Below are 21,788 nucleotides of genomic sequence, written 5' to 3'. Positions count from 1 at the left end.
AAGATAATAACTTAATATCAACGGAATGTAAGGGTTCAAACGGAACCCCCTGAAGAACTGAAAGAACTAAGTTGAGACTCCAAGGAGGAGTCAAAGGTTTGTAAACAGGCTTGATTCTAACCAGAGCCTGAACAAAGGCCTGAACTTTTTGTGAAGTAACACAGACAAGGCAGAAATCTGTCCCTTCAAGGAACTTGCAGATAATCCTTTCTCCAAGCTTTCTTGAAGAAAGGATAGAATTTTAGGAATTTTTACCTTGTCCCAAGGGAATCCTTTAGATTCACACCAACAGATATATTTTTTCCATATTTTGTGGTAAATTTTTCTAGTTACAGGCTTTCTGGCCTGAACAAGAGTATCAATAACAGAATCTGAGAACCCTCGTTTTGATAAGATCAAGCGTTCAATCTCCAAGCAGTCAGTTGGAGTGAGACCAGATTCGGATGTTCGAACGGACCTTGAACAAGAAGGTCTTGTCTCAAAGGTAGCTTCCATGGTGGAGCCGATGACATATTCACCAGATCTGCATACCAAGTCCTGCGTGGCCACGCAGGAGCTATCAAGATCACCGATGCCCTCTCCTGATTGATCCTGGCTACCAGCCTGGGGATGAGAGGAAACGGCGGGAATACATAAGCTAGTTTGAAGGTCCAAGGTGCTACTAGTGCATCTAATAGAGTCGCCTTGGGATCCCTAGATCTGGACCCGTAGCAAGGAACCTTGAAGTTCTGACGAGAGGCCATCAGATCCATGTCTGGAATGCCCCACAGTTGAGTAATTTGGGCAAAGATTTCCGGATGGAGTTCCCACTCCCCCGGATGTAAAGTCTGACGACTCAGAAAATCCGCTTCCCAATTTTCCACTCCTGGGATGTGGATTGCAGACAAGTGGCAGGAGTGAGTCTCCGCCCATTGAATGATTTTGGTCACTTCTTCCATCGCCAGGGAACTCCTTGTTCCCCCCTGATGGTTGATGTACGCAACAGTCGTCATGTTGTCTGATTGAAACCGTATGAACTTGGCCTTTGCTAGCTGAGGCCAAGCCTTGAGAGCATTGAGTATCGCTCTCAGTTCCAGAATATTTATCGGTAGAAGAGATTCTTCCCGAGACCAAAGACCCTGAGCTTTCAGGGGTCCCCAGACTGCGCCCCAGCCCACTGAGCATGCACAGTTGTAATGGTCTTAGATGAATGCGCGCAAAAGGAACTATGTCCATTGCCGCTACCATCAAACCTATTACTTCCATGCACTGCGCTATGGAAGGAAGAGGAACGGAATGAAGTATTTGACAAGAGTTTAGAAGTTTTGTTTTTCTGGCCTCTGTCAGAAAAATCCTCATTTCTAAGGAGTCTATTATTGTTCCCAAGAAGGGAACCCTTGTTGACGGAGATAGAGAACTCTTTTCTACGTTCACTTTCCATCCATGAGATCTGAGAAAGGCCAGGACTATGTCCGTGTGAGCCTTTGCTTGAGGAAGGGACGACGCTTGAATCAGAATGTCGTCCAAGTAAGGTACTACTGCAATGCCCCTTGGTCTTAGCACCGCTAGAAGGGACCCTAGTACCTTTGTGAAAATCCTTGGAGCAGTGGCTAATCCGAAAGGAAGTGCCACGAACTGGTAATGCTTGTCCAGGAATGCGAACCTTAGGAACCGATGATGTTCCTTGTGGATAGGAATATGTAGATACGCATCCTTTAAATCCACCGTGGTCATGAATTGACCTTCCTGGATGGAAGGAAGAATTGTTCGAATGGTTTCCATTTTGAACGATGGAACCTTGAGAAACTTGTTTAGGATCTTGAGATCTAAGATTGGTCTGAACGTTCCCTCTTTTTTGGGAACTACGAACAGATTGGAGTAGAACCCCATCCCTTGTTCTCCTAATGGAACAGGATGAATCACTCCCATTTTTAACAGGTCTTCTACACAATGTAAGAATGCCTGTTTTTTTATGTGGTCTGAAGACAATTGAGACCTGTGGAACCTCCCCCTTGGGGGAAGCCCCTTGAATTCCAGAAGATAACCTTGGGAGACTATTTCTAGTGCCCAAGGATCCAGAACATCTCTTGCCCAAGCCTGAGCGAAGAGAGAGAGTCTGCCCCCCACCAGATCCGGTCCCGGATCGGGGGCTAACATTTCATGCTGTCTTGGTAGCAGTGGCAGGTTTCTTGGCCTGCTTTCCCTTGTTCCAGCCTTGCATTGGTCTCCAGGCTGGCTTGGCTTGAGAAGTATTACCCTCTTGCTTAGAGGACGTAGCACTTGGGGCTGGTCCGTTTCTACGAAAGGGACGAAAATTAGGTTTATTTTTGGCCTTGAAAGACCTATCCTGAGGAAGGGCATGGCCCTTACCCCCAGTGATATCAGAGATAATCTCTTTCAAGTCAGGGCCAAACAGCGTTTTCCCCTTGAAAGGAATGTTAAGCAATTTGTTCTTGGAAGACGCATCCGCTGACCAAGATTTCAACCAAAGCGCTCTGCGCGCCACAATAGCAAACCCAGAATTTTTCGCCGCTAACCTAGCCAATTGCAAAGTGGCGTCTAGGGTGAAAGAATTAGCCAATTTGAGAGCACGGATTCTGTCCATAATCTCCTCATAAGGAGGAGAATCACTAGTGATCGCCTTTTCTAGCTCATCGAACCAGAAACACGCGGCTGTAGTGACAGGGACAATGCATGAAATTGGTTGTAGAAGGTAACCTTGCTGAACAAACATCTTTTTAAGCAAACCTTCTAATTTTTTATCCATAGGATCTTTGAAAGCACAACTATCTTCTATGGGTATAGTGGTGCGTTTGTTTAAAGTAGAAACCGCCCCCTCGACCTTGGGGACTGTCTGCCATAAGTCCTTTCTGGGGTCGACCATAGGAAACAATTTTTTAAATATGGGGGAGGGACGAAAGGTATACCGGGCCTTTCCCATTCTTTATTTACAATGTCCGCCACCCGCTTGGGTATAGGAAAAGCTTCTGGGGGCCCCGGGACCTCTAGGAACTTGTCCATTTTACATAGTTTCTCTGGGATGATCAAATTCTCACAATCATCCAGAGTGGATAACACCTCCTTAAGCAGAGCGCGGAGATGTTCCAACTTAAATTTAAATGTAATCACATCAGGTTCAGCTTGTTGAGAAATTTTCCCTGAATCTGAAATTTCTCCCTCAGACAAAACCTCCCTGGCCCCCTCAGACTGGTGTAGGGGCCCTTCAGAAACAATATCATCAGCGTCCTCATGCTCTTCAGTATTATCTAAAACAGAGCAGTCGCGCTTACGCTGATAAGTGGGCATTTTGGCTAAAATGTTTTTGATAGAATTATCCATTACAGCCGTCAATTGTTGCATAGTAAGGAGTATTGGCGCGCTAGATGTACTAGGGGCCTCCTGAGTGGGCAAGACTGGTGTAGACGAAGGAGGGGATGATGCAGTACCATGCTTACTCCCCTCACTTGAGGAATCATCTTGGGCATCCTTTTCTCTAAATTTTGTGTCACATAAATCACATCTATTTAAATGAGAAGGGACCTTGGCTTCCCCACATTCAGAACATAGTCTATCTGGCAGTTCAGACATGTTAAACAGGCATAAACTTGATAACAAAGTACAAAAAACGTTTTAAAATAAAACCGTTACTGTCACTTTAAATTTTAAACTGAACACACTTTATTACTGCAATTGCGAAAAAGTATGAAGGAATTGTTCAAAATTCACCAAAATTTCACCACAGTGTCTTAAAGCCTTAAAAGTATTGCACACCAAATTTGGAAGCTTTAACCCTTAAAATAACGGAACCGGAGCCGTTTTTATCTTTAACCCCTTTACAGTCCCTGGTATCTGCTTTGCTGAGACCCAACCAAGCCCAAAGGGGAATACGATACCAAATGACGCCTTCAGAAAGTCTTTTCTATGTATCAGAGCTCCTCACACATGCGACTGCATGTCATGCTTCTCAAAAACAAGTGCGCAATACAGGCGCGGAAATGAGACTCTGCCTATGATTAGGGAAAGCCCCTAGAGAATAAGGTGTCCAAAACAGTGCCTGCCGATATTATTTTACAAAATACCCAGATTAAAATGATTCCTCAAGGCTAAATCTGTTTATATATGAATCGATTTAGCCCAGAAAATGTCTACAGTCTTAAAAAGCCCTTGTGAAGCCCTTATTTACTGTCTGTAATAAAAATGGCTTACCGGATCCCATAGGGAAAATGACAGCTTCCAGCATTACATCGTCTTGTTAGAATGTGTCATACCTCAAGCAGCAAAATTCTGCTCACTGTTCCCCCAACTGAAGTTAATTCCTCTCAACAGTCCTGTGTGGAACAGCCATCGATTTTAGTAACGGTTGCTAAAATCATTTTCCTCTTACAAACAGAAATCTTCATCTCTTTTCTGTTTCAGAGTAAATAGTACATACCAGCACTATTTTAAAATAACAAACTCTTGATTGAATAATAAAAACTACAGTTAAACACTAAAAAACTCTAAGCCATCTCCGTGGAGATGTTGCCTGTACAACGGCAAAGAGAATGACTGGGGTAGGCGGAGCCTAGGAGGGATCATGTGACCAGCTTTGCTGGGCTCTTTGCCATTTCCTGTTGGGGAAGAGAATATCCCACAAGTAAGGATGACGCCGTGGACCGGACACACCTATGTTGGAGAAATCATGTTTTTCTTGAAGGATGCAGACTTCTTCCTGTACCACTGCTTGAAGAAGGTGTCTTCCAGAAACTGGCAGTAGGACTGGGAGTTGAGCTTGACTCCATCCTCAACCCGAAAAGGCCCCACAAGCTCATCTTTGATGATACCAGCCCAAACCAGTATTCCACCTCCACCTTGCTGGCGTCTGAGTCGGACTGGAGCTCTCTGCCCTTTACCAATCCAGCCATGGGCCCATCCATCTGGCCCATCAAGACTCCCTCTCATTTCATCAGTCCATAAAACCTTAGAAAAATCAGTCTTGAGATATTTCTTGGCCCAGTCTTGACGTTTCAGCTTGTGTGTCTTGTTCAGTGGTGGTCGTCTTTCAGCCTTTCTTACCTTGGCCATGTCTCTGAGTATTGCACACCTTGTGCTTTTGGGCACTCCAGTGATGTTGCAGCTCTGAAATATGGCCAAACTGGTGGCAAGTGGCATCTTGGCAGCTGCACGCTTGACTTTTCTCAGTTCATGGGCAGTTATTTTGCGCCTTGGTTTTTCCACACGCTTCTTGCGACCCTGTTGACTATTTTGAATGAAACGCTTGATTGTTCGATGATCACGCTTCAGAAGCTTTGCAATTTTAAGAGTGCTGCATCCCTCTGCAAGATATCTCACTATTTTTGACTTTTCTGAGCCTGTCAAGTCCTTCTTTTGACCCATTTTGCCAAAGGAAAGGAAGTTGCCTAATAATTATGCACACCTGATATAGGGTGTTGATGTCATTAGACCACACCCCTTCTAATTACAGAGATGCACATCACCTAATATGCTTAATTGGTAGTAGGCTTTCGAGCCTATACAGCTTGGAGTAAGACAACATGCATAAAGAGGATGATGTGGTCAAAATACTCATTTGCCTAATAATTCTGCACTCCCTGTAATAATATTATTACTACTACTACTGTTCTTTTATACAAACTCTGTACCCTGGCTCCTAAATATTTTTTCAGCCTCTGGTCATATTATCCTGAGTGAAGTACTGCACTCAGGAATATAATGTGTGCCGCTGCACTGATTACCTTGGGTTAACAAGAAGGAACAAACAATCACACCAACTTATTAAATGTCCCTGCACTATTATAGATTGCATGTTAGTGCCATGTTCCTTGGCACAATGAAAGTAAAATGTTAAAACAAAAGTGTGTAGGAGCGCTCAGACGCTAAAGATATAGACTAAAAAATAGAGCAAGGATATTAATATAAATGTAAAAGGCAGGCTATACACGAAAAATTAAAAGTGATTTATGCTGAAAAAACACACACTAAATTTAACAGAGTGTACAATAAATAGCAATTTATTAATAAAAGAACAGAATACTAAAATTGGACGTCTCCGATACTAAAACAAATAGCGGGACTAAATATGGAATATTGCCACCTTTATACTTTGTGGAGTTTGCCAATACCATCTTTATAAATGTAAGGACTATTGCCAATACCTTCTTATATTCTCATTAAGTTACAACCAATGAGAAACATTTGATTCAAATTTAAGGATGCATTGAACTGCTATCAAGTCATCTTGAAAAAGCCCTCATGCAGGGAGAAACGCATCAATGTTGTGCAGTCATTGCAGATTTAAGTCATTTACAATAACCTGCCAAGTGTCCTCTTAGATTGACGGTGGATTTAGCGGTTTATACTCCTGGTATAACTATACCTAAAGACAAGCCTTCAAAGACGTATATTGCGTGCTGACAAATGCCAAAAGACAAGCCTTTGAAAAGCCTTTGAAGAGTCATCCAGCGTGCTACATTGCACTATTTTTACATTTGGAAAGTGGATCAGCTGTAGATTTGAAATTCAAGTATCTACCAATACGATCGTAGTATTGTGACGTCATACGCACACGTGACCTACACAGCAGAGGAAAGGAAACAGAGGCTGAGGTGTCCGAAAAAGTTTGTGTTGCTCTCGCCCCTTTTCCAGTCTGGAAGCCAGGTACTGTGCCTGTATTCGTTCTAGGATACTAAGCATGAATTGCTAACCGCTGTGGAATCCTTGCGGTTTCTTTAGACACATTGTCTCAATTTTTTCACGAACTTGTTTTTGTTTACGTTACTTTTTCCACAGGTGGATAATTTGTGTCTTTTCTAATACTAAAGTGGTGGCAATATTCCATATTTAGGCCCGCATTGTGCTATTTGTTTTATTATCTGAGACGTCCGATTTTAATATTCTGTTCTTTTATTAATAAATTGATGTACACGCCGTTACATTTAGTGTGTTTTTGCAGCATATATCACTTAATTTATTGTGTATAGTCTGCCTTTTACATTTATATTAATATCTATTGCTCTATTTTTAGTCTATATCTTTAGCCTCTGAGCGCTCCTACACACTTTTGTTTTGCTTTTAACTCTTGTCCTAATAAAGGTTTTTTTTAGGAACTGATAGGAGTTCGATATTTATGCTCTGCGCACACTCTCTTTACTATTTAGAAAGTAAAATGTTATCAGCCCTTCTATGTTATTGAAATCTTAAGAGTAGATTTACATTACAGTTGTCTAAGGTGAAGATCAGCAGTATTTGAAAATGCATTGTACTTAACTATTGTAAAAATTGTAAGAAGAAACTAACAGTCTAATATGGTAATACAAGATGCTTGGCCTACTATAAATTAGATATAAATATAAACCCATTTCTTTAGAGAACAATATGCATGTACATGTTGGGAAAGGGGTCTAGCTGGCAGCTGCTAGACTGAGCAACCTAGCCAAGAAAAACAAAAAGACTTCTGGCACCTTACCAATGCATAGTTTCCAACAGTACATCAACACTCACCCTGCTCTGTATGGGAGACACATGGAAATGCCTGCTAGTTGTAAACACAGAATTCACTTCAACATCTGTGTCTCTACTTGGGTTGAAAGCACAGAAGGTTTGAGCTTTGGGGAGACCCAATGACCTAAAATAGAAGGAAACAAACCAAGATGACACGAAGTGTAATTATATTTGACATAATTACAAATTAGTAAAAAAAAAAAAAAAATGATGATTAAAAGGGACATCAAACCATATTTTATGTTTCACATAGAGCATACAATGTTCAACAAATTTCCAATTTACTCCTCAATTATTTTTTTTACTCAGGTTATCCTTTGTTGAAGAAGCAGCCATGCAGTACTGGGAGCTAGCTGAACACAGCAGGTGAGCCAATGACAAAAAGGCATTTATTTGCAGCTGCCAATCATTAGCTAGCTCCAGTAGCGTATCTCTGCCCCTGAGCCTGTCTAGGTATAATTTTCAACATAGGATAACCAAGGGAAAATTATGAAATAGAAGTCAATTGGAAATTTCTTTAAATTACATGCCCTGTCGAAATCATGAAAGTTTAATTTTGACTGTATTTTTCCTTTAATACATTATCACAAGATAAATTCTCAAGAGAATCTATAATTTAGAAGACAAACTAAAAATGATGGCAACTATTAACTTCTGCAATTTGTTTTTATAACAAGATAGAAGCTGTAAAGTAAAAACCTTTGAAGTAACAACAGTGATTTATCAAAAAGCTTCAAAAGGACAATGTAGAGCCCACTTTAACTTTGTGGTGTGCTATCCTCCATTCTATCCTTTTTAGATGCAGGAAGCTGCTTAAAATTTGAGAAGAGTTGAAATGAAGTAGTGCGCTATGAAGGATGCAAATGCTGTTTGTCTTAGACAGACACAAAAAGTACATACTGTTGATAGCCGGTTAAATGAAGATTTTCTAGAACTAGTTGGATACTACACTCTTCACATTGGTAACTCAGCACATAGTGTTGAAGCATTTAGTAAACTTGTTCTCCCCATTTGAAGAGAAGCTCCTTAATTGTGAATATGCTTAATGATTTGTTTAACAACAATAAAAACAATGTGACAATACAGCAAGCTAGTTACAAGCACAGGGAATTGTGTATATAACCCAAGCTCCAGACTATCACTTCACCCACACGTTTAAACTGTAGGTATTAGTCTCTCTGCTCCGCTGTAACTCTTCTAATATTGGTTTTATTCTAACATAAAAAAATATAATCATCAAAATTAAATGTTAGAGATGCAAAATGTTCTGCGTAAGAGACCTATGAGCCAGCTGTACAATTAACTTGCATCAAAGGGAAAACCCATGAAGTGCCAAAAATAAACACACGTCCTGTGAAAACAATGGGCCTTTACACCAGCAGTCTCTGTGGAACTTTAGAGTAATTGACGTGCAAGAAAATATAAAAATAGTTATAAAATAATAAGATCACAGGTTAAGTTCAGAAGGCTTCCAAATTGGCATTGAAAATTGATAAAGGATAATTAAATCTGGAGAACAGTTAAAATTAAAATAAAGCATTTCCAGCAATTGCACTGTTTTATTGTTTGTGGGGTATTAGAGTTGCTCACTGTTGGCGAGACAGGATTTAGTGACATTTAGCATTTTTTCAATGATTAAAGCTTTAGGAGAGAGGAAATAAAATTAGCAACTTCGAAGAGGTCTAGTATCCTTCCATTCCATTGTCACCTTCTCCATTCACAAATACATTCTATATGTACTGTATATGGACAACTGACCATCACACCTATATGGAGTTTTTGGACATTCCTATTACAAAACTAGGAGCATTAAAGGACCAGTAAATACAGAAGATTTATGAAAACAACAAATGCATGATAACAAGACAATGGTATTGTACTTAGTCTGAACTTCGAATAAGTGGTAGATTTTTTTTCTGACAAATTTCAAAGTTATGTCTATTTTCAATCTTGCATCATGTGACAGCCATCAGCCAATCACAAATGCATATACGTATATTCTGTGAATTCTTGCACATGCTCAGTAGGAGATGGTGACTCAAAACATGAAAATAAATATAAAAACACTATGCACATTTTGTTAATGAAAGTAAATTGGAAAGTTGTTTACAACTGCATGCTCTATCTTAAAAGGGACATTAAACAATATGAGATTATGATATAAAATGATAAATTGTACATATAAAAACAACTGCAATATACTTTTATTTATTTTGTCCCCTAATCCTGTAATTCCATTCTGAAAGTGTAAGCTTTACAGTTCCTGTTAGATGTGGCAGTGCAGAACACTGTTATATTCTGAACAGCCAATGGCTACACACTCTAGTGACCTATTTATAACTGTCCCTTATTGGCTAGCAGCAGAAAAAAATAACCTAAGTTACAACATGGCAGCTCCCATTGTTTTATAGACACTAAAACTTTACACTTATTTTGTCAATATTTAAAACATCTAACAAAACTTTAAAAAAATACATCTACATGTTATTCTCAGCCTAATCTTTTCTTTAAATGCTTAATTTGATCAATAATTTATTTAGCGTTTAATGACCCTTTAACCCCTTAAGGACCAAGGACGTACGCCACACGTCCTCAAAAAAAATACAGTTAATGACCGAGGACGTGTGGCGTACGTCCTTGGTCTGGAAAGCAGCTGGAAGCGATCCTGCTCGCTTCCAGCTGCTTTCCGGTTATTGCAGTGATGCCTCGATATGGAGGCATCCTGCAATAACCCCCCTTGGCCATCCGATGCAGAGAGAGCCACTCTGTGGCCCTCTCTGCACCGGACATCGGTGGCCGGTATCGTTGGTGGGTGGGAGCAAGTCTGGGAGGCGGGTGGGCGGCCATCGATGTGCCCAGTGGAGTGGAGGGGGGCGGGATCGGGGGCGGGAGCGCGCGCGTGCACGGGGGGGGCGGCGGGCGGGCGCGTGCACGGGGCGGGAGCGAACCGCTACACTACAGAAAAATAAACTTTCAAAAGTACAAAAAAAATAAGTTTTTGAAAGCTGTAAATAAACAGCTAAGAGATGTGGAAGGGGTGGGGGGTTGATCTTGGGGGGGGGGGGAAGCTACACTACAGAAAAGGGTTGTTTTTTTTTTAAAAAAAAGGCACATTTTTTCACTAAACTGGGTACTGGCAGACAGCTGCCAGTACCCAAGATGGCGCCCATTAAGGCAGAGGGGGAGGGTTAGAGAGCTCTTTGGTGGGGGATCAGTAAGGCTGGGGGCTAAGGGGGGATCCTACACAGCAGCATATGTAAATATGCTTAAAAAAACACAAAAAAAGCCCAAATATAGCTTTTATTTTAGTACTGGCAGAGTTTCTGCCAGTACTTAAGATGGCGGGGACAATTGGGGGGTGGGGGAGGGAAGAGAGCTGTTTGGGAGGGATCAGGGGGTCTCATGTTTCAGGTGGGAGGCTGAGCTCTACACTAAAGCTAAAATTAACCCTGCAAGCTCCCTACAAGCTACATAATTAACCCCTTCACTGCTAGCCATAATACACGTGTGAAATGCAGCGGCATTTGGCGGCCTTCTAATTACCAAAAAGCAACGCCAAAGCCATATATGTCTGCTATTTCTGAACAAAGGGGATCCCAGAGAAGCATTTACAACCATTTGTGCCATAATTGCACAAGCTGTTTGTAAATGATTTCAGTGAGAAACCTAAAATTGTGAAAAATTTAACGTTTTTTTTAATTTGATCGCATTTGGCGGTGAAATGGTGGCATGAAATATACCAAAATGGGCCTAGATCAATACTTGGGGTTGTCTACTACACTACACTAAAGCTAAAATTAACCCTAGAAGCTCCCTACATGCTCCATAATTAACCCCTTCACTGCTGGGCATAATACACGTGTAGTGCGCAGTGGCATTTAGCAGCCTTCTAATTACTAAAAAGCAACGCCAAAGCCATATATGTCTGCTATTTCTGAACAAAGGGGATCCCAGAGAAGAATTTACAACCATTTAAGCCATAATTGCACAAGCTGTTTGTAAATAATTTCAGTGAGAAACCAAAAGTTTGTGAAAAAATTTGTAAAAACATAATTTATGCTTACCTGATAAATTCCTTTCTTCTGTAGTGTGATCAGTCCACGGGTCATCATTACTTCTGGGATATTAACTGCTCCCCTACAGGAAGTGCAAGAGGATTCACCCAGCAGAGCTGCATATAGCTCCTCCCCTCTACGTCACTCCCAGTCATTCGACCAAGGACCAACGAGAAAGGAAAAGCCAAGGGTGAAGTGGTGACTGGAGTATAAATTAAAAAATATTTACCTGCCTTAAAAACAGGGCGGGCCGTGGACTGATCACACTACAGAAGAAAGGAATTTATCAGGTAAGCATAAATTATGTTTTCTTCTGTTAAGTGTGATCAGTCCACGGGTCATCATTACTTCTGGGATACCAATACCAAAGCAAAAGTACACGGATGACGGGAGGGATAGGCAGACTCTTTATACAGAAGGAACCACTGCCTGAAGAACCTTTCTCCCAAAAATAGCCTCCGATGAAGCAAAGGTGTCAAATTTGTAAAATTTGGAAAAAAGTATGAAGCGAAGACCAAGTTGCAGCCTTGCAAATCTGTTCAACAGAGGCCTCATTCTTGAAGGCCCAAGTGGAAGCCACAGCTCTAGTAGAATGAGCTGTAATTCTTTCAGGAGGCTGCTGTCCAGCAGTCTCATAAGCTAAACGAATTATGCTACGAAGCCAAAAAGAAAGAGAGGTAGCGGAAGCTTTTTGACCTCTCCTCTGCCCAGAGTAAATGACAACAGAGAAGACGTTTGTCGGAATTCCTTAGTTGCCTGCAAGTAAAATTTTAGAGCCCGGACTACATCCAGGTTGTGCAGTAGACGTTCCTTCTTTGAAGAAGGATTTGGGCATAAAGAAGGAACAACAATCTCTTGATTGATATTCCTGTTAGTAACTACCCTTAGGTAAGAACCCAGGTTTAGTACGCAGGACTACCTTATCCGAATGAAAAATCAAATAAGGAGAATCACAATGTAAGGCTGATAATTCAGAGACTCTTCGAGCCGAGGAAATAGCCATTAAAAATAGAACTTTCCAAGATAACAACTTTATATCAATGGAATGAAGGGGTTCAACGGAACGCCCTGTAAAACATTAAGAACAAGGTTTAAACTCCATGGTGGAGCAACAGTTTTAAACACAGGCTTAATCCTGGCCAAAGCCTGACAAAAAGCCTGGACGTCAGGAACTTCTGACAGACGTTTGTGTAACCAGAATGGACAGAGCTGAGATCTGTCCCTTTAATGAACTAGCAGATAAACCCTTTTCTAAACCTTCTTGTAGAAAAGACAATATCCTAGGAATCCTAACCTTACTCCAAGAGTAACCTTTGGATTCACACCAATGTAGGTATTTACGCCATATCTTATGGTAAATCTTTCTGGTAACAGGTTTCCTAGTCTGTATTAAGGTACTAATAACTGACTCAGAAAACCCACGTCTTGATAAAATTAAGCGTTCAATTTCCAAGCAGTCAGCTTCAGAGAAGTTAGATTTTGATGTTTGAAGGGACCCTGTATCAGAAGGTCCTGTTTCAGAGGTAGAGACCAAGGCGGACAGGATGACATGTCCACCAGGTCTGCATACCAAGTGCTGTCAGAGCATCTATCAGGACTGCTCCTGGATCCCTGGATCTGGACCCCGTAACGAGGAAGCTTGGCGTTCTGTCGAGACGCCATGAGATCTATCTCTGGTTTGCCCCAACGTCGAAGTATTTGGGCAAAGACCTCCGGATGAAGTTCCCACTCCCCCGGATGAAAAGTCTGACGACTTAAGAAATCCGCCTCCCAGTTCTCCACTCCCGGGATGTGGATTGCTGACAGGTGGCAAGAGTGAGACTCTGCCCAGCGAATTATCTTTGATACTTCCATCATAGCTAGGGAGCTTCTTGTCCCTCCCTGATGGTTGATGTAAGCTACAGTCGTGATGTTGTCCGACTGAAACCTGATGAACCCCCGAGTTGTCAACTGGGGCCAAGCCAGGAGGGCATTGAGAACTGCTCTCAATTCCAGAATGTTTATTGGCAGGAGACTCTCCTCCTGACTCCATAGTCCCTGAGCCTTCAGGGAATTCCAGACGGCACCCCAACCTAGAAGGCTGGCGTCTGTTGTTACAATTGTCCAGTCTGGTCTGCTGAATGGCATCCCCCTGGACAGGTGTGGCCGAGAAAGCCACCATAGAAGAGAATTTCTGGTCTCTTGATCCAGATTCAGAGAAGGGGATAAGTCTGAGTAATCCCCATTCCACTGACCTAGCATGCACAGTTGCAGTGGTCTGAGGTGTAAGCGTGCAAAGGGTACTATGTCCATTGCCGCTACCATTAAGCCGATTACCTCCATACATTGAGCCACTGACGGGTGTTGAATGGAATGAAGAGTGCGGCAAGCACTTTGAAGTCTTGATAGCCTGTCCTCTGTCAGGTAAATCTTCATTTCTACAGAATCTATAAGAGTCCCCAGGAAGGGAACTCTTGTGAGTGGAACGAGTGAACTTTTCTTTTCGTTCACCTTCCATCCATGTGACCTTGCACATGTGCCAGCACTAACTCTGTATGAGATTTGGCAGTTTGAAAGCTTGAAGCTTGTATCAGAATGTCGTCTAGGTATGGAGCTACCGAGATTCCCCGCGGTCTTAGTACCGCCAGAAGAGCACCCAGAACCTTTGTGAAGATTCTTGGCGCTGTAGCCAATCCGAATGGAAGAGCCACAAACTGGTAATGCCTGTCTAGGAAGGCAAACCTTAGGTACCGGTAATGATCTTTGTGAATCGGTATGTGCAGGTAAGCATCTTTTAAATCTACAGTGGTCATGTACTGACCCTCTTGGATCATAGGTAAAATTGTCCGAATAGTCTCCATCTTGAACGATGGAACTCTTAGGAATTTGTTTAGGATCTTTAAGTCCAGGATTGGTCTGAAAGTTCCCTCTTTTTTGGGAACCACAAACAGATTTGAGTAAAACCCCTGTCCCTGTTCCGATCGTGGAACTGGATGGATTACTCCCATTAACAAGAGCTCTTGTACGCAGCGTAGAAAAGCCTCTTTCTTTGTCTGGATTGTTGACAATCTTGACAGATGAAATCTCTCTCTTGGAGGAGAGTATTTGAAGTCCAGAAGGTATCCCTGAGATATTATCTCTAGCGCCCAGGGATCCTGAACATCTCTTGCCCAAGCCTGGGCGAAGAGAGAAAGTCTGCCCCCCACTAGATCCGATCCCGGATCGGGGGCCCTCAATTCATGCTGTTTTGGGGGCAGCAGCAGGTTTCCTAGTCTGCTTGCCCTTGTTCCAGGACTGGTTAGGTTTCCAGCCTTGTCTGTAGCGAGCAACAGCTCCTTCCTGTTTTGGTGCAGAGGAAGTTGATGCTGCTCCTGCTTTGAAATTACGAAAGGAACGAAAACTAGACTGTCTAGTCTTGGCTTTGGCTTTGTCCTGAGGCAGGGCATGGCCTTTACCTCCTGTAATGTCAGCGATAATCTCTTTCAACCCGGGCCCGAATAAGGTCTGCCCTTTGAAAGGTATATTAAGCAATTTAGACTTAGAAGTAACATCAGCTGACCAGGATTTTAGCCACAGCGCCCTGCGTGCCTGAATGGCGAATCCTGAATTCTTCGCCGTAAGTTTAGTAAGATGTACTACGGCCTCCGAAATGAATGAATTAGCTAGTTTAAGGACTCTAAGCCTGTCCGTAATGTCGTCCAGAGTAGCTGAACCAATGTTCTCTTCCAGAGACTCAATCCAGAATGCCGATGCAGCCGTGATCGGCGCAATGCATGCAAGGGGTTGCAATATAAAACCTTGTTGAACAAACATTTTCTTAAGGTAACCCTCTAACTTTTTATCCATTGGATCTGAAAAAGCACAGCTATCCTCCACCGGGATAGTGGTACGCTTAGCTAAAGTAGAAACTGCTCCCTCCACCTTAGGGACCGTTTGCCATAAGTCCCTTGTGGTGGCGTCTATTGGAAACATTTTTCTAAATATCGGAGGGGGTGAGAACGGCACACCGGGTCTATCCCACTCCTTAGTAACAATTTCAGTAAGTCTCTTAGGTATAGGAAAAACCTCAGTACTCGTCGGTACCGCAAAATATTTATCCAACCTACACATTTTCTCTGGTATTGCAACTGTGTTACAATCATTCAGAGCCGCTAACACCTCCCCTAGTAATACACGGAGGTTTTCCAGTTTAAATTTAAAATTTGAAATATCTGAATCCAGTCTGTTTGGATCAGAACCGTCACCCACAGAATGAAGTTCTCAGTCCTCATGTTCTGCCACCTGTGACGCAGTGTCTGACATGGCCCTAATATTATCAGCGCACTCTGTTCTCACCCCAGAGTGATCACGCTTACCTTTTAGTTCTGGTAATTTAGCCAAAACTTCAGTCATAACAGTAGCCATATCCTGTAATGTGATTTGTAATGGCCGCCCAGCTGTACTCGGCGCTACAATATCACGCACCTCCCTCTGAGCGGGAGATGTAGGTACTGACACGTGAGGCGAGTTAGTCGGCATAACTCTCCCCTCGTTGTTTGGTGAAATTTATTCAATTTGTACAGATTGATTTTTATTTAAAGTAGCATCAATACAGTTAGTACATAAATTTCTATTGGGCTCCACTTTGGCATTGCAACAAATGACACAGGTATCATCTTCTGAATCAGACATGTTTAACACACTAGCAAATAAACTTGCAACTTGGAAATACAATTCAAATAGAATAATATTAAAACGTACTGTGCCTTTAAGAAGCACAGAAGATCTATGACAGTTAAAAATTAATAAATTGAAACAGTTATAGCCTCAATCCTTGTAAACAACACAACTTTAGCAAAGGTTTAATCCCATTAGCAAAGATAACAATTTCTGAAAGCAGGAAACAAATTACAGAATAAAAGTTTTTATTTCAGTCAAACTATAATTCTCACAGCTCTGCTGAGAGAAATTACCTCCCTCAAAATAAGTTTTGAAGACCCCTGAGCTCTGTAGAGATGAACCAGATCATGCAGGGAATACAATGAGTTGCTGACTGAAATATTTGATGCATAGTAAAAGCGCCCCTCCCCCACACACACAGCAGTGAGGGAGAACAGAAACTGACAGAAAAAACAGATTTAAGCAACTGCCAAGTGGAAAAATGGTGCCCAAACATTTATTCACTCAGTACCTCAGCAAATGAAAACGATTTTACATTCCAGCAAAAACGTTAAACATAATCTCTAGTTATTAAACAGCTTTATGTCTTTCTTACAGTGTAATTCTAGTGAAGTACCATTCCCCAGAATACTGAAGTGTAAAGTATACATACATGACATTATATCGGTATGGCAGGATTTTCTCATCAATTCCATTGTCAGAAAATAAAAACTGCTACATACCTCTATGCAGATTCATCTGCCCGCTGTCCCCTGATCTGAAGTTTACCTCACTCCTCAGATGGCCGAGAACAGCAATATGATCTTAACTACTCCGGCTAAAATCATAGCAAAACTCTGGTAGATTCTTCCTCAAACTCTGCCAGAGAGGTAATAACACACTCCGGTGCTATTTTAAAATAACAAACTTTTGATTGAAGATATAAAACTAAGTATAATCACCATAGTCCTCTCACACGACCTATCTAGTTGCTGGGTGCAAGAGAATGACGGGAGTGACGTAGAGGGGAGGAGCTATATGCAGCTCTGCTGGGTGAATCCTCTTGCACTTCCTGTAGGGGAGCAGTTAATATCCCAGAAGTAATGATGACCCGTGGACTGATCACACTTAACAGAAGAAAAACAGAATTTATGTTTACCTGATAAATTACTTTCTCCAACGGTGTGTCCGGTCCACGGCGTCATCCTTACTTGTGGGATATTCTCTTCCCCAACAGGAAATGGCAAAGAGCCCAGCAAAGCTGGTCACATGATCCCTCCTAGGCTCCGCCTACCCCAGTCATTCGACCGACGTTAAGGAGGAATATTTGCATAGGAGAAACCATATGTTACCGTGGTGACTGTAGTTAAAGAAAATAAATTATCAGACCTGATTAAAAAAACCAGGGCGGGCCGTGGACCGGACACCCCCGTGGAGAAAGTAATTTATCAGGTAAACAAAAATTCTGTTTTCTCCAACATAGGTGTGTCCGGTCCACGGCGTCATCCTTACTTGTGGGAACCAATACCAAAGCTTTAGGACACGGATGAAGGGAGGGAGCAAATCAGGTCACCTAAATGGAAGGCACCACGGCTTGCAAAACCTTTCTCCCAAAAATAGCCTCAGAAGAAGCAAAAGTATCAAATTTGTAAAATTTAGAAAAAGTGTGCAGTGAAGACCAAGTCGCTGCCTTACATATCTGATCAACAGAAGCCTCGTTCTTGAAGGCCCATGTGGAAGCCACAGCCCTAGTGGAGTGAGCTGTGATTCTTTCAGGAGGCTGCCGTCCGGCAGTCTCATAAGCCAATCGGATAATGCTTTTAATCCAGAAGGAGAGAGAGGTAGAAGTTGCTTTTTTTTGACCTCTCCGTTTACCAGAATAAACAACAAACAAAGACGAAGTTTGTCTGAAATCCTTAGTAGCTGCTAAGTAAAATTTGAGAGCACGAACTACATCCAAGTTGTGCAACAAACGTTCCTTCTTTGAAACTGGATTAGGACACAAAGAAGGCACAACTATCTCCTGGTTAATGTTTTTGTTAGAAACAACTTTTGGAAGAAAACCAGGTTTAGTACGCAAAACCACCTTATCTGCATGGAACACCAGATAAGGAGAAGAACACTGCAGAGCAGATAATTCTGAAACTCTTCTAGCAGAAGAAATTGCAACCAAAAACAAAACTTTCCAAGATAATAACTTAATATCAACGGAATGTAAGGGTTCAAACGGAACCCCCTGAAGAACTGAAAGAACTAGGTTGAGACTCCAAGGAGGAGTCAAAATTTTGTAAACAGGCTTGATTCTAACCAGAGCCTGAACAAAGGCTAGAACATCTGGCACAGCTGCCAGCTTTTTGTGAAGTAACACAGACAAGGCAGAAATCTGTCCCATCAAGGAACTTGCAGATAATCCTTTTTCCAATCCTTCTCGAAGGAAGGATAGACTCTTAGGAATCTTAACCTTGTCCCAAGGGAATCCTGCAGATTCACACCAACAGATATACCAAATTATGTGGTAATTTTTCTGGTTACAGGCTTTCAGGCCTGAACAAGAGTATTAATAACAGAATCTGAGAACCCTCGCTTTGATAAGATCAAGCGTTCAATCTCCAAGCAGTCAGCTGGAGTGGGTCGAACGGACCTAGAACAAGAAGGTCTCGTCTCAAAGGTAGCTTCCATGGTGGAGCCGATGACATATTCACCAGATCTGCATACCAAGTCCTGCGTGGCCACGCAGGAGCTATCAAAATCACCGACGCCCTCTCCTGATTGATCCTGGCTACCAGCCTGGGGATGAGAGGAAACGGCGGGAACACATAAGCTAGTTTGAAGGTCCAAGGTGCTACTAGTGCATCCACTAGAGCCGCCTTGGGATCCCTGGATCTGTACCCGTAGTAAGGAACTCTGAAGTTCTGACGAGAGGCCATCAGATCCATGTCTGGAATGCCCCACGGTTGAGTGACTTGGGCAAAGATTTCCGGATGGAGTTCCCACTCCCCCGGATGCAATGTCTGACGACTCAGAAAATCCGCTTCCCAATTTTCCACTCCTGGGATGTGGATAGCAGACAGGTGGCAGGAGTGAGACTCCGCCCATAGAATGATTTTGGTCACTTCTTCCATCGCTAGGGAACTCCTTGTTCCCCCCTGATGGTTGATGTATGAACTTGGCCCTCGCTAGCTGAGGCCAAGCTTTGAGAGCATTGAATATCGCTCTCAGTTCCAGAATATTTATCGGTAGAAGAGATTCTACCCGAGACCAAAGACCCTGAGCTTTCAGGGATCCCCAGACCGCGCCCCAGCCCATCAGACTGGCGTCGGTCGTGACAATGACCCACTCTGGTCTGCGGAAGGTCATCCCTTGTGACAGGTTGTCCAGGGACAGCCACCAACGGAATGAGTCTCTGGTCCTCTGATTTACTTGTATCTTCGGAGACAAGTCTGAATAGTCCCCATTCCACTGACTGAGCATGAACAGTTGTAATGGTCTTAGATGAATGCGCACAAAAGGAACTATGTCCATTGCCGCTACCATCAAACCTATCACTTCCATGCACTGCGCTATGGAAGGAAGAGGAACGGAATGAAGTATCCGACAAGAGTCTAGAAGTTTTGTTTTTCTGGCTTCTGTCAGAAAAATCCTCATTTCTAAGGAGTCTATTATAGTTCCCAAGAAGGGAACCCTCGTTGACGGAGATAGAGAACTCTTTTCCACGTTCACTTTCCATCCGTGAGATCTGAGAAAGGCCAGGACAATGTCCGTGTGAGCCTTTACTTGAGGAAGGGACGACGCTCGAATCAGAATGTCGTCCAAGTAAGGTACTACAGCAATGCCCCTTGGTCTTAGCACCGCCAGAAGGGACCCTAGTACCTATGAGAAAATCCTAGGAGCAGTGGCTAATCCGAAAGAAAACGCCACGAACTGGAAATGCTTGTCCAGGAATGCAAACCTTAGGAACCGATGATGTTCCTTGTGGATAGGAATATGTAGATACGCATCCTTGAAATCCACCTTGGTCATGAATTGACCTTCCTGGATGGAAGGAAGAAGTGTTCGAATGGTTTCCATCTTGAACGATGGAACCTTGAGAAACTTGTTCAAGATCTTGAGATCTAAGATTGGTCTGAACGTTCCCTCTTTTTTGGGAACTATGAACAGATTGGAGTAGAACCCCATCCCTTGTTCTCCTAATGGAACAGGATGAATCACTCCCATTTTTAGCAGGTCTTCTACCCAATGTAAGAATGCCTGTCTTCTTATGTGGTCTGAAGACAACTGAGACCTGTGGAACCTCCCCCTTGGAGGAAGCCCCTTGAACTCCAGAGAATAACCTTGGGAGACTATTTCTAGCGCCCAAGGATCCAGAACATCTCTTGCCCAAGCCTGAGCGAAGAGAGAGAGTCTGCCCCCCACCAGATCCGTCCCGGATCGGGGGCCCGCATTTCATGCTGTCTTGGTAGCAGTGGCAGGTTTCCTGGCCTGCTTTCCTTTGTTCCAGCCTTGCATAGGTCTCCAGGCTGGATTGGCTTGAGAAGTATTACCTTCCTGCTTAGAGGACGTAGCCCTTGGGGCTGATCCGTTTCTGCGAAAGGGACGAAACTTAGGTTTATTTTTGGTCTTGAAAAGACCTATCCTGAGGAAGGGCGTGGCCCTTGCCCCCAGTGATATCAGAGATAATCTCTTTCAAGTCAGGGCCAAAGAGTGTTTTCCCCTTGAAAGGAATATCAAGCAATTTGTTCTTGGAAGACGCATCCGCTGCCCAAGATTTTAACCAAAGCGCTCTGCGCCACAATAGCAAACCCAGAATTTTTTCGCCGCTAACCTAGCCAATTGCAAGGTGGCGTCTAGGGTGAAAGAATTAGCCAATTTAAGAGCACGAATTCTGTCCATAATCTCCTCATAAGAAGAAGAATTACTAATAATCGCCTTTCCTAGCTCATCAAACTAGAAACACGCGGCTGCAGTGACAGGGACAATGCATGCAATTGGTTGTAGAAGGGAACCTTGCTGAACAAACATCTTTTTTAGCAGACCTTCTAATTTTTTATCCATAGGATCTTGGAAAGCACAACTATCTTCTATGGGTATAGTGGCGCGCTTGTGTAGAGTAGAAACCGCCCCCTCGACCTTGGGGACTGTCTGCCATCAGTCCTTTCTGGGGTCGACTATAGGAAAACAATTTTTTAAATATGGGGGGAGGTACTAAAGGAATACCGGGCCTGTCCCATTCTTTACTAACAATGTACGCCACCCGCTTGGATATAGGAAAAGCTTCGGGGGGCCCCGGGGCCTCTAAGAACTTTTCCATTTTACATAGTGGTTCTGGAATGACCAGATAATCACAATCATCCAAATTGGATAACACCTCCTTAAGCAGAGCGCGGAGATGTTCCAACTTAAATTTAAAAGTAATCACATCAGGTTCAGCTTGTTGAGAAATGTTTCCTGAATCTGAAATTTCTCCCTCAGACAAAACCTCCCTGGCCCCCTCAGACTGGTGTAGGGGCCCTTCAGAAACCATATCATCAGCGTTCTCATGCTCTACAGAATTTTCTAAAACAGAGCAGTCGCGCTTTCGCTGATAAGTGGGCATATTGGCTAAAATGTTTTTGATAGAATTATCCATTACAGCCGTTA

The 21,788-nt window shown here is 42.8% G+C and overlaps 1 protein-coding gene across 1 annotated transcript in view; it reads right to left on the bottom strand.

Moving 5' to 3' along the window:
- Window positions 1-21,788, bottom strand: part of TMEM131L (transmembrane 131 like) — a gene marked incomplete in the record, with an annotated part of 682,792 nt that overhangs the window by 501,330 nt on the left and 159,674 nt on the right. The window contains 1 exon segment of the mRNA XM_053703753.1: window positions 7,480-7,603. Coding sequence (XP_053559728.1) covers window positions 7,480-7,603 — 124 coding nt within the window.

Source organism: Bombina bombina, chromosome 2, assembly GCF_027579735.1.
Source record: "Bombina bombina isolate aBomBom1 chromosome 2, aBomBom1.pri, whole genome shotgun sequence".
Taxonomy (NCBI): domain Eukaryota; kingdom Metazoa; phylum Chordata; class Amphibia; order Anura; family Bombinatoridae; genus Bombina; species Bombina bombina.
The sequence above is the reverse complement of the archived record's forward strand: the minus strand, read 5'-3'. Positions and strand labels throughout refer to the sequence as shown.